At 43.6% G+C, this 16,734-nt stretch overlaps 1 protein-coding gene across 1 annotated transcript in view; it reads right to left on the bottom strand.

Annotated features, from left to right (window-relative positions):
- Positions 1-118: 118 nt before the first annotated feature.
- The window catches only part of SORL1 (sortilin related receptor 1), a 187,750-nt gene continuing 171,134 nt past the window's right edge, over positions 119-16,734 (bottom strand). Inside the window, 7 exon segments of the mRNA XM_017863726.1 lie at positions 119-4,307; positions 6,057-6,269; positions 8,526-8,718; positions 11,528-11,634; positions 12,546-12,720; positions 13,908-14,072; positions 14,918-15,037. Of these exon segments, the coding sequence (XP_017719215.1) occupies positions 4,240-4,307; positions 6,057-6,269; positions 8,526-8,718; positions 11,528-11,634; positions 12,546-12,720; positions 13,908-14,072; positions 14,918-15,037 (1,041 nt within the window). The 3' untranslated portion in view covers positions 119-4,239.

The raw sequence follows: 16,734 nt of genomic DNA, 5'->3' as shown, positions 1-16,734 counted from the left end.
CTCTCATCTATGAAATAAACATCGCTTTAAAACAGACCAGTCAAATGGGGTTTGGAGACTGCATTAGCCATCTTTATTGCACTCTAAAGAACAACTCAAGACACGCAGAGACGGTGGATTTTCAAATAGGTGTTTTCTTGACCCAGTTAAATTTTTATTCAGTGAAAAAAGTTGACATTGAGACAAAAATTATCTTAAAATTGTGCAACAATATAGTAAAACCTTCAGCAGATTTCAGTGACTTGGAAACTTATCGAGGCAATTGAAATGATAAATACCTAATTTCACTTTGGAGAGAAACAAGTATACAGTGTTTCACTTTAAATAAGAGTAGAATAGGCCTTTATTTTGCCACAAATACTTTTGATTTTGCCTAAAGTTTCTAATAGTTCATAACAAGTCTTTAAATGAGAAGTGACATAGAATATTTGAGGATAATGTTCCACTCCAGCATCCATGCTTATTCCATTTGAGCTATGACACATGAAACTAATAACATTCTTGGGTTATTACTTGGCTGTGATGATTTAATTCATAATATGGCTGCTCAAAATTAGTGGGCAGAAACATATCTGCAACCCATCCTCCCTCAACCCATTTTCGGCGCTGGCACTCCATCTGAAAACACACTTACCGCCCATGTACCCGACAGCACATATCTCTTGCTACCTATTCCATATCTCAGTCTTGCATAGAAGGTAGTCTATATAAACTTAATGCACGGGCTTTTATTACACAAAAATTGTACCTGAAAGGCAGCACACACTCCAGTTAAGAAAAATAACATGACAGGAATGTCAAGATACAATCCCAACACAAGATTCTGCACAGAGTTTGAGAGTCAAGTCCGAAAATCAATATGGGGTGATATTCAGTTTGGTTATGTCTCTGGATGCCTCCTCTAAGGGACCCCTCCAACTGTCTGCAGAAGGAAGAAAAATTTCAGGAATTCACCATGACTCCCTTCATGGAGAAGGAACTGACCAAACCTGACAGGATGGTGTTTCTGCCCTAAGGAAGTGTACTGGAAATATAATCTTACTAGATGCAGGGACCACTGGGTAAGCATCTGAAGGCAGGATTCGCCAAGGAGGAGTGGGTGCTCATCTGTAAGGGGCTCACCGTACTACTGCTCTCCCAAGCCTCCCCTGAAAATGGCCAGTTTTGAGAAGGGTTACATTCCCTAAATTTTTGCTGAGTATAGCCAAACATGATGGGCAGGAGAGAACAGGCAGCTGTGTGTCCCCTGTCCGTCCTACCCAAATATCCCTGGTGATGCTACCAAAGACAGAACCCCAGGAATTACTTGTTCAAAAGTCAAAGTTTCAGCCAGTTACCCGGAATAATAACTATGTACCCAGCTTGTCAAGGTAGCCAGTCGCTCCTGGAGCTTCTCACCTGTCTGGAACTAGGACTGCACAGACATGGCCTTTTCCTGGAATATCCTCTGTAGAACTTCACTCTCTGACATTTTATCCATGTGGACTCATATCTCATAAAGCTCAAGGGGCATTCAATACACCCAGGAGTAAAATCGGCTTCCAGAGAAAACTCATAAGCAAACCCCCTGCCCACCAAATTTTAGAGGCCCATCGTGGTCCACATGGATGCAGGCATCTGACATTCTAATGTACACCGCGAGAGAATAAAACCTCTTTCCTGCACGGTGTGAACTTCTGAGGTGGCATCTCCAACAAGGTACAAAAGCCCCTTCTTCACAAGGAAGCAGGGACTCCAACTGGTCACAATGAAGACAGTTATCTGGTTGCCTTCAAAGGCTGCCCGTAATACGAGGCATTTTTTTCATTTCCTATTGGCACTCCAACCTCTGGATTCTTTCAGACAGCATATATACATGAAATCCCCACAAAGCTACGCAGAGGGAAACAGGAGTGTGTGCTTCAAAGGTTCATAAAAATATACAATTTACATATAGCTGCATCTATCTAGCTTAGTCTTCAGGAACTTAGCTCTTCTGTTTATATAAAATACTCTAGCCCTAAAAAGCTGCTTTTTCTCAAACAGCACAGTGGCATTTTCCAAGGAGAGGGGTGATGGCCAGTCTACAGTACTGTGCACTAAGCATTGGGAGGCACTGGTAGCTAGAACTGGATGCTCGAAAATATCTCAAGCTGCCAACTGGAGACATATGCTCTGTAAAAAGGCTTGCCTATGGAACAACTGAAAATAACATCGCAGAGCCTTTTATATCAGCTTTTACAAATGCCACCAAAAAGTTGGCAGAAAAAGAAAAGAAAATACACTTCCTAATGGTTCAATTAAATGACTTACCTCCCACCAGGTTGTTAATGATTCAACTACTTAAAGAGCTTATTAAAGGGGAGGTGGTAGGGCTCAGAGTTTTGAACAAATCTCTATAGTAAGACATGATAAAGGCAAAAAAATTCCAGTCTTTAAAAAAAAAAAACTTAAAAAAGGAGAGTGACAGGAAAGAAGAGAAAATACACTAGAAGGCGGCTTATCATTACCACCAGTTGTTAAAATGAAATACAGCCCTACCCGTATGGCAAATTAAAGGTCAACAGCTTAAAATACTCATCTCAGTATATTTATAAATAAAAATTTTAAAAACTAAAAAATTTAATTGGCTCTTTGTTTTCTAAACAATCCCTAAGTAGAATAAAACTATATTATCACCCAAGAATGATACTTTTGGTTAAAAGAAACTAAACACTTGTGAGAAGGTGATGCATCGCACCTAAGCGGGGATGGGGTTTTACAAAGCTTGCATATCAAGGACATATATTCAGAGACATGACTTTGGACTATTCCCAGACCTCACTGCTTCTTAGCTGAAAGGAAATTCTTCAGTGAGAATCATACAGTACAAGTCACAACGATGCTAGACATTGGTACCTACAAGGCTAAGCCTAAAGGGTTGGCATCAGCCCACGATGGCTTCTACATAATTATCAAGTGGCCATGGTTTGAATACAGGGGTGGCATTTTAAAGGCATAAGAAAAAAAAAGCACAGCTTGTTTTACAGAGAGAATAAACGAACACACTCTAGTGCTCCTGCTGTTGTTAACTGGATTGAGGAGTCTCAACGTTTTAGATCTTCTCTATTTCTATGAGAGTGTACAGCACTGTCTCTTTAGATTGGGTGGGGGCATGGGTGAGGGAGATGGAAGAAAAGAAAAAAAAAAAAAGAGAGCGAGAAGGCACTGACCCAATTCAAAATGACTGCATACATCAGTATGGATTTTTAAGGACAATAAGTGGCCATCTCAACCCAAATACATAATTTTACATTTGAGATCCTTCAGTAGTAAGTAAAACAAAAAATGGAAAATGGAAAATTATGTACTCTATTGGCCAGTGTATGGATCATGGCACAGATCTAGAACTCTCTCCTACAACAAGGGTAAGTTTTTGCAATGACAATGAAACCAGTGTGTAATAAAGCAGTGTTATCATTTTGTAGCTCTCAAAGCTACATCTTGTACAGAGGCACATACAGTAAAATTCCATCAATTAATATAAGAGAGGAAGCTGTGGGCTTGCAGGGCTTCCCAAGCTGCAGCTCTGTTTAACTGAACTCCGGCAGTGACTCAGTGCTCTCTCCTGCCAAAGACCATTATGTGACACACAAGTGAATCAAAATGGATTACTTCCGGAATGGCAACAAAAAATGCTTCTGTTCCCACCTCCAACCCTATGGGTAAGGGGCTCATAACACATGTGGTGTCTAATGACCACTAAAGCCTGACCTTACACAGAGTCCCAATAAATTAACAAAATAACATAAAGAAACCTTCCCCCATAACACACCCACACACTTTCCTGTAAACTATATCCAAACAAAATGGAATATCTGCGCACACTTTCAAGGAGAAGGGGTTCCACCCATCACTCTCTCGAGGTTTTTATTAAATACATTTCTGTGTCTTAGAAAATAAAAGATTGGCCAATTTACTGAACCAAAATTATCTCACAGACTTAAAAGCATGCCCAGCAAGCACAGCCCTGTAAGACTACATTAATGTCAAATCAAAGCAATTTGGTTACTCAGATCAACCTGGTTTGAAGTTCACAGTTGACTACTACAACGTTTATTCATTCCTTTCTTTCCTTTTTTTTTTTGTTTTTTTGTTTTCTGTTTTGGCCCATATAAAATAACATATTGCAACTCAAAGTGCATCTTTTAAAATAAACCATCAACTATCTTTATCAAATAAAATATTTACACCATTTGGTTTCTAGTGAGGAAAGCTCTTTCAGGCTATCACCATGGGGACGTCATCTGAAAATCCAGTTATCATAGGAGCATCTTCATCATCTTCCCCTAGAGACAAAACAGTCAGGCCTTGATGAGTTCCAACACACTTTAACCTGACCCCACATCCCACCACTTTACCCACCCCTCAACCCTACCACAACCCGCTAGCTGAGAAGGTCAACGCCACAGCCAGGCAGACACCATAATCAGTTCTGAAACCCAGCCCAGCTTCCCACGGTCCCTCCTGGCCACCTTCTACCCATCGACGGATCCTCACACTGATTTTAATGGTCATTTGAACTTAGCCAAATTAGGAAAACGAAGTTTCTCAGGAGAAGAATCTTATTACCTACTCAAAAGCTAAGTGGGTGGTTTGGGTTCCCCAGTTTGAGTTATCCATACCCTACACTAGCACAGTGAACTGCAGTGTCTGCTTTCTCTTCTGAACCCAAACTGCTCGGGAAAAAGGATCTTAGAGGGGTTTAAGCATTTTGAGGACAGCTTCCCAGACTAATGCCTATCCCCTTGTGACCCCTGGTATAATCCTGTGCAACCAAGTGTCGACCGACACTCAGGGATTATCGCAGGGCACCGTGACAGGTCGACTCCTTTTGCCTCCAACAGCAGAAGCAAAGAAGCCACCCCATTTTACGCAAAGCAGTCCAGGTGCCGGCTTGTTAAGCAAGAGAGGAAACTGACAAGGAAAGGGAACAGAGCTAATATACGACCAGTGAAGGGGAATATACAAATGTCTTTATACACATAGATAAACAATTATAACTAGTTTACAGAAAAAAATAAACTTGTACATTCACAGTCATTAGTCTAAGTTTGGGGAAGCCTTGTAACACACCCACTTTATTATATTACTATCTTACTATCTCTGTTAGCATTTAGGGTTTTCATGGTGCAAAGATTTCAAAACGGGAAATTTCTTACTTTTTCCCTTGCTATGTGTTAAGAGAGGGGTCCCCAATGCCCGGGTCAAGGACCACCGGTACCAGTACCTGGCCTGTTAGGAACGGGGCCACAGAGCAGGGGGCAAGCAGCGAGCCAGTGAGCATTACAGCCTGAGCCTCACCTTGCCTCCTGTCAGATCAGGTCGGCATTCGAGTCTCACAGGAGCACAAACCCTATTGTGAACTGAGCATGCAAGGGATCCAGGCTGAGCGCTCCTTATGAGAATCTAATGCCTGTTGATCTGAGGTGGAACAGTCTCATCCTGAAATCATGCCCCAACCCTCCCCACTCCACCGCTGGTCCAGTGAAAAAAATTCTCTTCCACAAAACTGGTCCCTGGTACAAAAACTGTTGGGGACCACTGTGTTAAGGTACCTAAAAGAATGGCTGGTGAGGTTACACTAGCAACCAGAAAGAGAAACAGCAAGATGGAAAGGGCCTCCTTTGATAGAAGCTGATTGGGAAAGCATTATTTTTTATCTCGAGTTAGGATCTTCAGAGACGTCAGACCTCCAGGTCAGTGAAGGATGAGACAGGGTCAGATCTCTTGAGGATTTTCTGATACTTTGGGAGTCTCAACGCCTGGGGCCTATCTATCCTTCCTGTTTGAGGCACGCTCCCTGTTTCAGGCCAGAACTACACAATCAAAGAGAATACAACATTTTAATTAACTTAAAAGGTAAAAAGTAAGGGCTCTGAATGGTTTAACCAAAAGCCACGGAATCAAATCACTGGCTGATGAAGAGCTCCTCTAATGTCAAAAGAGGAGCTGAGGGTGGGTGTTTCCTCTTCAAGTCATTGGCTGTGTGCGGGCCAGCCCTGGGAGGAAGACCCGACTTTCCCTGCCCCACTTACCCAGGTCATCCCCAGAGGAGAAGATTGCGGACCCCAGCCTGGAGCTGTAGTGGCTGTTGGCGAAGGCGGTGAAGCTGCTCTGCAGCCTCCGGTGCTTCGTGTACAGGATGGCAAACCCCACCCCCAGGCTCAGCAGTATCAGGAATAAGATGGGCACCACCACAGCAGCAACATCCGTAGATCTGGCAGCCTGCATGGCGGAAGCATCTGCACCTGCCAAGGCAAAGTTCCCACCAATAAGCCCACCTGAGGGCAGGAGAACAGACCAGATGACTCCTCAAGGCCCCACCCACCAAAAAAAGCTGGGCGATCGCCACAGCTGCACAAACTGCCTGTCTGGTATGAGACATTTCTGCATGTGCGTGATGCCTGATTGCCTCCTGACTACTTGCTATGGGCTGATAGACCAAGGGCCTTGTGCATGCAAATACGGTAATTACATTAGACTCCTAATCACTGCCTTGTTGGTTATTTAGATAATCTCTTGGAAGGGAGACCTTTGTTGGGGTATCAACATTGATTTCATTAGCATTATTACTTAAGACCACTTGCTTGCCTTACATAAGAGGATGTGAAATCAGACCACTAATTAACGAGATTGCAATTATTTCCCCCTACTTGGCACCAAAGTCACTCTGAACTGCAATTACCTGAAGCTCCATTAAGTGATACAAACGAGATTCCTATCCCACAATACAGACTTAACAGCTCATGAAGTTTTACGAGGTTTTTCACTTAAGTAAAAAAGAGAGTGGGGGAGAAAACAACTTTCCATATACATTTAACATTTTTTAAAGCTCTTTGCAAAGCCGTTTTGCCATTTATAACCTAACACAGATGGCCCCTTCCTATTGACTTAAACAAACTGGCTCTGTGATGAGTCACTAATAGATTTGTACCACCAGGGCTCTAGGGCAAAGCCATGCCCCACCCTTCTACCCTGCTGGGGTAGGGGCCAGTCTCCTCGAAAGCAGTAGACTTTTCATGTTAAAAATCCCAGGGAATGTCTGAACTTGAAAATGAAACCTAGGAATCAGCGTTTGGCAAAGGAAACAGAGTGGACTTCCCTCAGGCTAGGTCTCCATGAGGAGCCTCAACAGGCTTGGGGTTGCTCCCTGGTATCGGGAGAAGTGGCACAGGCCAGGTCTCTGCTTCATGTAGAAAGCTCTGTCGCCACCCAGGCATTCACCCTCACAGGGTATTCATCAAGATGGGCCAGAGAACAACCATTTCTTGCAAGCCTAATCTAACAATTCAATATTCATGTCTGTATTTAAATTTCTTTCATTATTTCCGTGACAGAAAAAAACTCTAGCAACATCTTATTTAATATGTTCCAACCTATTCCAACTGTGCTGTGGCTAATGAAGCGGGTGTGCTGGGCCGGAGCAGTGAAGAGGAAGTCGGCACAATGGAGGCTCCAGGAACGAGTGCCCTCCCTCCCCCACCCCACTTCCAAGGGGAAGGTGAACATGAAGGGGCAAGATGTCAGTCAAGAGCCCTCTGCCTGACAACCTTGGTTCCATAAAGGTGGCCAGGAGGGGTCTGCAAAGGAATTTTTCCCAAAGCATATTTCACAGGTTGCCAATTAGTTTTGCCTAAAAATGGGGCTCTATCGAGGAAATACTAGGTCAACAAGAGTTTTGCTGGGTTTTGTAGGACCTTCTCAGAACCTCTAATATGTTGTGATTCTCCCAAGGGAAGTGGCAGGCAGTGTTTCCCTCTCTTAGTGGGGGGTGCCAAGGATAAATATTGCACGAGATCTCACCCTGAGAAACACTATGAGACGGAACATTTAACAACTCTAACACAAGATTTTGGCTTGAGCACTGGTTAGTTCTTGGCTGAGAGTAAATGGAACTAAAAAAGACCAGTGGCAAAACATTTGTTGAAATCCTGGCCAAGCTACTCTAATGTAAGCAGACTTTCTGTATGAACGGAAGGGTCTTCTTTCCCACCACTAGCATGGCCCAGCATAAGACATCAGACAGAGATCCCAGGGCAAATTCCAGGCCTAAGCTTATGCTGAGAACTAAGATGAAGCCGGGGCGGGGCGGGGGTGCGCACTGTTACATGATTTTACATGTAAAATCCATGACAAAGAGATGATCTACTGGCTTGGGGACCCACAGAGTATATTAGCATGGTGGAGGCTCTGAGAAGTCCCACAAAAAACAAACGAAACTCTTGTGAACCTAGTATTTCTCTTTTTAAACAAAGCCTTGCCTTTCTTGCACTTTCTGTTCAGAATCCAGTCCCCCCTGTAATCTCAGCTTCTTGTACCATGTCCAGCTCAGGAAGTATTTGTTAAATACATCACTACCTGATTAAACTGATATATAAATGATTTTCTTTTAAGCTGAGAATATCTTCAAGGTGTTTTAGAAAGACACGTGGTCATGAAATCATACAACATTCTTGCTATTTCCCCAGAACTGCAGGCAGAAACGGGCAGCAATCGCAACTCACCAGAACCCAGCTCATCGTACAGCAGGATGGCAGGCTCCCCACAGATCTGACTGCCAAAAAGGCATCTTGCTTGGACAGTGAATGTGTAATTGTGACCCATCTTCAGGTTGGAAATTTTAAAGAAATTGTCAGTAGTATTCCCAAGGTAAGCTGTGATATTCATGGCACTATCATACATGTGTATCTCATAGCCCTGAAAACAAACACAGGAGATTGCTCAGGAAGTCGAATATGGAAACTGACAGCCTAGTCGATTACTGGTTCCAGCTTTATGTGAGCTCCTCACTGCAGGCTGCTATAGATGCTAAAGTGCTCTGGGTTTCTCCTTGTTCTTTTTACATTACCACTGAGATACTGGATTCAGAAAATGAAAATTTGCTCATCTCCAACGTCTCAAATAACTGCCACCCCCCGCCCCCCACTTACAAGCTATACTGTGGAAATGAGAACTGTGGCCCTCAGGAAAGTCATTTTAACAAAGCCACACTCAGAGTTGTGCTCAGCAGTCTGCCTGTCTCAAGCAATATTAAATGCCACCAAGAATCTGAACAGGTTGCCGTAATGGGATTTGACTAATAATAAATCCAGGTCGCAGTGGACTCCAGCAATGGGGTGAGAAAGGGGAACTTGCAATTAGAAAAGACAGGACATTTGTCCCCAGAACAATACGTAGGAATGACCTTGTCAGCTCACTTCCTGTCTCCTTGCTTTCTAGCTCCTCCTGAGCTGATCTCAGCTCCCCAACAACCTGGCCTTGAAATAAGATCAGGCCCCTGTTCACTGGAGGAGAGGATGAAATGTCTTCCTAGTTAGAGCCCTAGACTCCGGTGCTGGGAGAAGTCACCCTTGGGACAGCCCTGGCCCAGGATGCTAGCTGGGATGAGGGCTGACAACCTGACTTCTCTGCTGATCCCCAACTATTCCAGTGTCAAAGCTACTGACACTCTCCACCATCCCCCTGAAAAGACTCCATCCCTTATCTCTAGCCACATATTGGGCCCTCTTGCATCATCACAGTCTCTTGATCCCAACACCACTGACCTGTCTATTCTTGATGTGGTTTGGCTGTGTCCACACCCACATCTCATCTTAAATTCTAGCTCCCACAATTCTCAGGTGTTGTGGGAGGGACCTGGTGAGAGATAATTGAATCATGGGTGTGGTTTCCCCTATACTGTTCTCATGGTCGTGAATAGTCTCACGAGATCCGATGGTCTGTTAAGAAGTTTCCCCTTTCACTTGGCTCTCATTCTCTTTGTCTGCCGTCATGTAAGATGTGGCTTTGCTCCTCTTGGCCTTCCACCATGATGGAGAGGCCGCTGCAGCCATGTGGTAATGTGAGTCAATTAAACCTCTTTCATTTATAAATTACCCAGGCTCGGGTATGTCTTTATTAGCACCGTGGAAACAGACTAATATAATTCTTTGAACTCCCTGTCAGGGAAGGGAAGAAGGACATGCTCTGCCTATGCCACACCCTCCACTAGGAACGAAATACTAACCTAGAATCTCAACCTAAGAGCCGGGCTCCAGCCACCCAGGAAGGATCCCCTACTGGCGACTGGCTGCCGAACTGGGATTCCCAATACCTGCTTGGAATCTCATCCCCACATTCTTTTCTATAAGCTAGCAGTTAATACCTTCCACCTAATATATATTTGGTGTCGATTGTTTGTAAAAGACATAAAGGTTATAAAGAAAATAATTTAGATTACACAACATCAACCACTCATACATTATTTAACCCATCCTCTTCTGTTTGGCATTTCAGCCATTTCCTCTTTCTTGCTGTCATAAATACTGTACATAAATTCTTCAGGCACACTGTTTCTTTAGAGTAAAATCCTACAACTCCCGGATCAATGGGTTTGAACACTTTTAACATTTTTGATAGATATTACCCAAGAGCCTTACTTAAGGTTGAACCAGTTTATATTCGCAGAATGTTTACTTCCCTAACTATTATCCATACTGGTTATATTCTTCCCTGCAAATCTTTACCAATTTAACATGACAGGGCTACCTCTTTGTTATTTACATTACTGGTGAGGTTGAACTTTTCTCCTTTTGCTTACTGCTGCTGGAATTTTCTGCTTTGTTACATGTACCTTCTTCAAAATTAGAATATTTCCATTGTGAATTTACTTGAAAGCTTTCCTTATATTTAAGGATATTAGCCATTTAGATATCATAGTTGCAAGAGTTATGAGAACTCTCACAGAGTGTGTGGTGAGAATTTTCCAACTTTCATTTCACTTTGCTTTGGCATTGCATGGTGACTACTTAGAACCCATGGCTCTTTGCCTATGCTGCATCTCCAGGTAGCCATAGTTGATTCATCACACTCCTATTTAGCTAAGGCTTTGCTATCACTGGGGCCAACCCAGCTTTACTCAAGAATCTGTCCACCCTTGGGTGGTAAATCTACTCCCAGGTCTCACTCCCCTTCCCCTGTCTTCTGCTGTGAATATCATATTGGCCTACCAATAGCAAAACCAAACAAAACCAAGGTGTTCTTCATAAGTCAGCATGGTATCTTCAAGTACCTCCTGCTCCCGGTAATTTCTCTGGGAAGAGAGTGCTGAGATGCCAGGCTGAGAATGCAGCTCAGCTCCTGGTACTGAAGCCACAGTCCCGCCCTCAGTGAGTGTGGAATAGGCGGGGCTCCTGGTTTGACACCCTGAGCCCCAGCCCAGCTGCAGCTTCTGCGGGAAGCACAGCATGGCCTCCAGCCCATTTCTCTTTCTTCAGAGGAAGACAAGTCAGGATTGAAAAGTGCTTAGTGCAGAGATTCTCATCTTTAATGGGCAATATAAACATTTCACTAATTAGCAATCCCATCGAAAATGGTCCTTTAATTCTCAAGTTCATGTCCATGTCCTATTCTTTTCCTTCCTTTTTTTTTTTACACTATCTATGCCAGCAGGCTGTTAACGAGCTCATCTCTGAAACAGCGTTTCAATTAAATTTCCAAAGTCATTGAGAATGAGGGAGGAACTTACCCTACTTTCATTAAAATGTTTTTCCTTTAAACCCAGGCTTTTCCAAAACAGAAGAACATGGTCATTTTCTGTTATGATTTTTAAGGCATCAGGTGCTGATAATGAAACTGAAAATTAAAGATGAAATGGGATGCAGTTAGTGGATATACATTTGAAACTCCATTTTCTTGTCTGTCAAAGAGAGATTAAATAATGCTAGCCTTGGAGGGCTGGATTATGGAAAAAATAAAACATATAGACTGCTGAGTACAGAACCTAGCACGTGGTAGATATTCTTTAATTGGCATCTCTTTGTTATTGTTATAACATCTTTAGGCAAGAAATTTGGACAGTACTTAATTTAATAGCTCTTGTACCCAAGGGTGTACAAAAACAAATGGGGTGGGTTAGAGGGGTGGTGAGGAAGGAATGGGATGGCATAAGGAGTTCTGTCTGAAAACAGGACACCGGAATGGTGATGGCTCATGGCCCGGGCCCACTGCATGCCACTAGCATAAATGGGGCTGGGCCTCTATTACCCAATATCAAAACTCCCAATAATACCTGCTGTCTGAGCAACTGAGCTTACTACTAGCTTTCTGAATTGAGCCTGACTGCCTTAGATCCACTGCCCGGCTATGGGTCTCCTTCCATTTTGACATGTCAGACTGCCACAACGGACCACTGAGAACCTGTCATTCAGATCTTCAGCTACATAGTGGTAACTATTCGGTTTTATTTCCTCTCTTGGGCATCCCTCCCCTCTTTTCCTTTAGTAATATCAAAACAAGTGAGAGGAGTTAAAAAGGCTTAGAAAATATAGAAAACGATAGCCACTCCCCACCCACTGTGGCCTGGCCACCACGCTGCAGCCCAGACACTGGAGCCTCTGCACTGCGCTGCCCCTGCAGGGATACTGAAGGCAGCATTTGCACTTCCTGTGAAACTCCTAATGAAAAGTCTATGTCTGGAGGTCTAGCGGCACAGCACTGTGGGCACTTGGCTGTGCGAGGAGACCTCTACACTCTCTCCTGCTTACCTGTGGTAATTTTGATGCTGGCATCTTTGCTCATGTTCCCCAGCTGGACAATGATGTGGTATTTCCCACCAGGTTCCAACTTGTTAAGGGTGTATTCCACAGTACTGTTACGAGATTTTACTTTGTAGCTCCTGTCAGTCTTTCTTATTAGATCTTTAACTGCAATTGCATACAACTAGGACCGAAAAAGAACATCTGAATGATAATCAGAAAGCTGACAGTTTTTACTCTTTGTAGTTCAATGGTGGACAATGCAGTATATTAATAGCTGTGACCCACAGCAACCATAGTTTGAGTCCCGAACTCTGACTCCATTCTTTGGAAAGCCTTTGGAGTGACCAGGTCCAATCTTAAAATAACTATTCACTCATAGAATCGCACATAGAGTTATCAATTAAATTTTTTTTAGCCCTCTAGGGAAGGCCACGTTTATCATGGCATCAGCAGGTAGGCTGGAATAAGCAAGCACATCCAAACTCAGTACTCAACTTCCATATCTCCACCACTGCAATAGTTCATGGATGTTGTTGGTGGAGAGAGAATGAACCAAAGTGTTCAATCCTGGCTCTAAAGGGCAAGGATCTACTTACTTTCTCCCAGGCTGCTTCTAGGTATATGGGGGCAAGGGAAAATAACAGGGCATATAGTAAGCACAGGAAATTCAATCATAACAAAGAAGTGGCGAGTTGAGAGGAGTCTTAGCAACCAAACATTTTAAACCAACCACTGCTGGATGAAGGGGAGTGGAGAGAGGGCAGAGGGCAGAGCAGCCCAGAGCAAGGAAAAAATGGGAGTTTTGTTTTGTTTTGTTTTGTTTAGGATCAATGCTCCTTTTAAAGAGGGGTCAGAAACTTTTTGTAAGGGTCCACACACAGTAATACTGTAGGCGTTGAGGCCCAGAGAGTCTCCACCACAACAACTGTTGAGGCCCAGAGAGTCTCCACCACAACAACTCTGCTGATCATTGCACAAAAGTGGTGAGATATAATATATATATACAAATGGGCATGACTTGGTTCCAATAAAACTTTATTAAAAAAAAAAATAGGCAAGGGGCTGTGTTTGGCCTGCAGACCTTTGTTTGCTAATCCCTGTGTGAGAGGCTCAGGGAAGGAAATGTGAGCAGCAGAGAAGAAAGAGGGACAATCCAAAATGGTAGCTGGGAATAATGGAGAAGTGCCAGTTAAGAAGAGGTCCCTATACAGACCCCATCTTTGTCCAGACAGAAATGGGAGAGACCTTCTGCTGAGCGCCAGAAACCAGGCCTGTGTTTCTTGCCCCATTAGAGGACCCCCTTCCATCCCACCCCACCCTAACCATGCCAAGAATAAACACAGAGGCCTGGAAGCCCGGCCCACTCACCAAGTCCTGGTCAGGAGAGTCATACGGTGATTCCCATTTGACGACCACGGAGGTTTTGCCCGTATGAACCACATGCAGGTGACGGGGCGGAAGCCGGCTGTCCGGAATCATCTTCACTACAACATAGTCAGACGATGGCCCCTGGTAGGGTACCACCACCCGGACCTAAAGGCCAAGCACACACATAGGAAAAAAATATATCATGGCCTTATGCAATCTTTATTAAAGTATTTTTTCAACAAAATAATGACAACAATTAACATTCAGTTAGTAAAAAACAACATAAAATATAAAGTAATTTCCCACCTACCCCAGATCATTTTCCAAGGGGTACCACTGGTAAGAGTCTTTGTCCTTCCTTCCAGAAATGCCCTATGCATATATAAGCACGGATATGTACATACATGTATCCTTACACATATATGCATGTGTATATGTAGCCTATCTTCCTCAAATATTTTTTATACAACTGAGAAAATGGCACATATATTATGCTCGTGGCTTCTTTCACATAATAAGATAGCTTAGAGACTTTTCCATATCAGTACATTTAGAGTTGTCATATTTCTTATGAATGGCTGCCCTGTACTCCATTGCATGAATAAATCACAATATGTTTAACCAGTCCTCTCATCATAGACATTTAGGTTGCGTCACATCTTTTGCTATCATAAGTAATAATAACGTACCAAGTATCTTTCTCCATATATCTTGGTGCACACATAAAAGTATGTAGGCTAAATTCCTAGAAGTGGAACTTGATACAAATTTTTGATTTATCTATACTTGTGATCATCTGTCAAGTTATCAATCTGCCGTAACGGAGTGGCGCCATTCATTCTGTATTTCAAGCAAGAACCCGATGATGCTTATGAAGAAGAGGAAGTTGCCTCTCGTCACACACATCGATCCTGGAGTCCAGGTATGCGAGCTCCCCAGGTTCTGGGTTGAGCCCAGAGCCCAGGACTTAAGACATCCCTTAAAAAACTGAAATGGTACAAGAAACTTACCAGAAACAAATACTGCTCATCCTCACTAACAATGACCGTCTTATTGTGGAGTGAAGTAGTCAAGCTCTTCGGGTTGCGATAGAGGTCAAGAAAGGACGTGGCATAGAAAATACCATAAACCTGGTAAAAGCAGAGAATGGAAGAGGACATCAGCTCATGGGCCAATGACCTCATTTCCTTGAAATCCCCAATTTAAGACCCTGGAACTGCTTCAAAGGAGCTCAGAGAGAAGTCTTCATTCAATATTTATTACATTTACAGCATTTACAGAGAAGGCACTTGGACCAGGCACTGTATGTAGAGCTACAGAAATAAATATGATGTGGTCTCTATCCTCAAAGAGCTCATTCTGGAGGACAGGTGGGCAGAGAAGAAAAACATACATAATTATAAATAACAAGTGGCAAACATAGAGCGTTAGATGCTACACCAGAAACCCACATGATGAGCCAGGGAACCGGGGGAGCTATTAAAGAGGGGGTGTCATTCTACCATTGGCAGCACGGACGTGGGCTCCAAGGGGATGTGCTGAGTGGGAAGGAAAGTCATGGGAGCTTGCAGAGTAGATGCGAACACCCCAGCAAGTATGTGGAGGGAGGGAAGGAGGGCAGACACTGCTTGCTGCCCAGCAGGGACCCATCCTCCCTTTCTTCCTCAGAACTCTGGTACTTACTGAGAATTGCTGCCTAGAAAAAGTCTACACTGCGCACCTCCCTAAGCTAGGAGAGGCTAGACAAGGAGCTTCCAGCCACTGAGATGCAGAAGTGTCACACGGAAAGCTTTAGGAGGGCTCATTACAACAGAGGGAGGAGCCCTTCTTCCTGCCCTCCAGCTGCCTGGAATACAGATCATGACTGCAGCCCAGCACCATGAGGTAAGCTTGAAGACTCATGTCACAGGCTGGAGATGACAGGGCTCTGGTGCCCGATCAAATCGTGCTGCTCTGACAGAAGCCCTGCACTGCTCAACTCTAAGCTTCTTTTAATTACGAGAGGAAATAAACGGTTCAAAGCCACTGTTACTGTCACTTCCTCTGCTCTATGCATCCTTGCTTAGTCCTAGCTGGTAAACATTGGAAACTGAGGGAGTTTCAAGCAGGGAAGTGGGAATGGGATGAAGCTTACGGCAGAAAGTGGAAGCCAAGGGAGTTTATAACTGGAGGGTGGGAGCTGAGGAAGCTTTCTATGTAAGGCAGAATCAGAGAGAATTTTCTCCAAGAGTTATGTGCACAGGTAAGACAGGGGCTTGAAGAGAACTGTAGGAGCTGTAGGATCCATGGGATGAGCAGGAACTGAGCAGGGATCCACAAAGGGATTTCCAAGTCCCAGGCAACAGGGTGACTTTCTCCAACACTGCTCAGCAGCTGTGAGGACTAAGCTCTGATTTTTAAAATCTTGCCCAAATTCCTATCTAAGGGGTCTGGGGAGTCACGTCCTACAAACCATAAATTCTCATCAGATGGGTTTTATTTCATCCTATATATCAGACTTACTTTCCAACTTGACCCTGGCATAACATCATGAGACAAGGAAGAAAATCAAAATATTTTACCCCAAAACATGTTTCTTTGTCATAACTCGAAATGGCCCTGCAAAGCTGTCCTTTGTGGGGGAAAATTCGCATCTGTAAAGAATCTCTATGTACATAGCTAGATCTTTTCCTTCCCGGCCCTCCCAATCCTAAAGACATTAACTAAAAGTCTTGCACCTTTTAAAGACCTACATTTGTCATCTATTTCCCCTAAGGGCAGCCACTAGAAGACTTCAAAACAACCTTGGTCTCCACAATCTTTTTTTTTTTTTTTTTTTTTTTTTTTT

Source organism: Rhinopithecus bieti, unplaced genomic scaffold (genome assembly GCF_001698545.2).
Source record: "Rhinopithecus bieti isolate Rb0 unplaced genomic scaffold, ASM169854v2 scaffold_70802, whole genome shotgun sequence".
Taxonomy (NCBI): domain Eukaryota; kingdom Metazoa; phylum Chordata; class Mammalia; order Primates; family Cercopithecidae; genus Rhinopithecus; species Rhinopithecus bieti.
The sequence above is the reverse complement of the archived record's forward strand: the minus strand, read 5'-3'. Positions and strand labels throughout refer to the sequence as shown.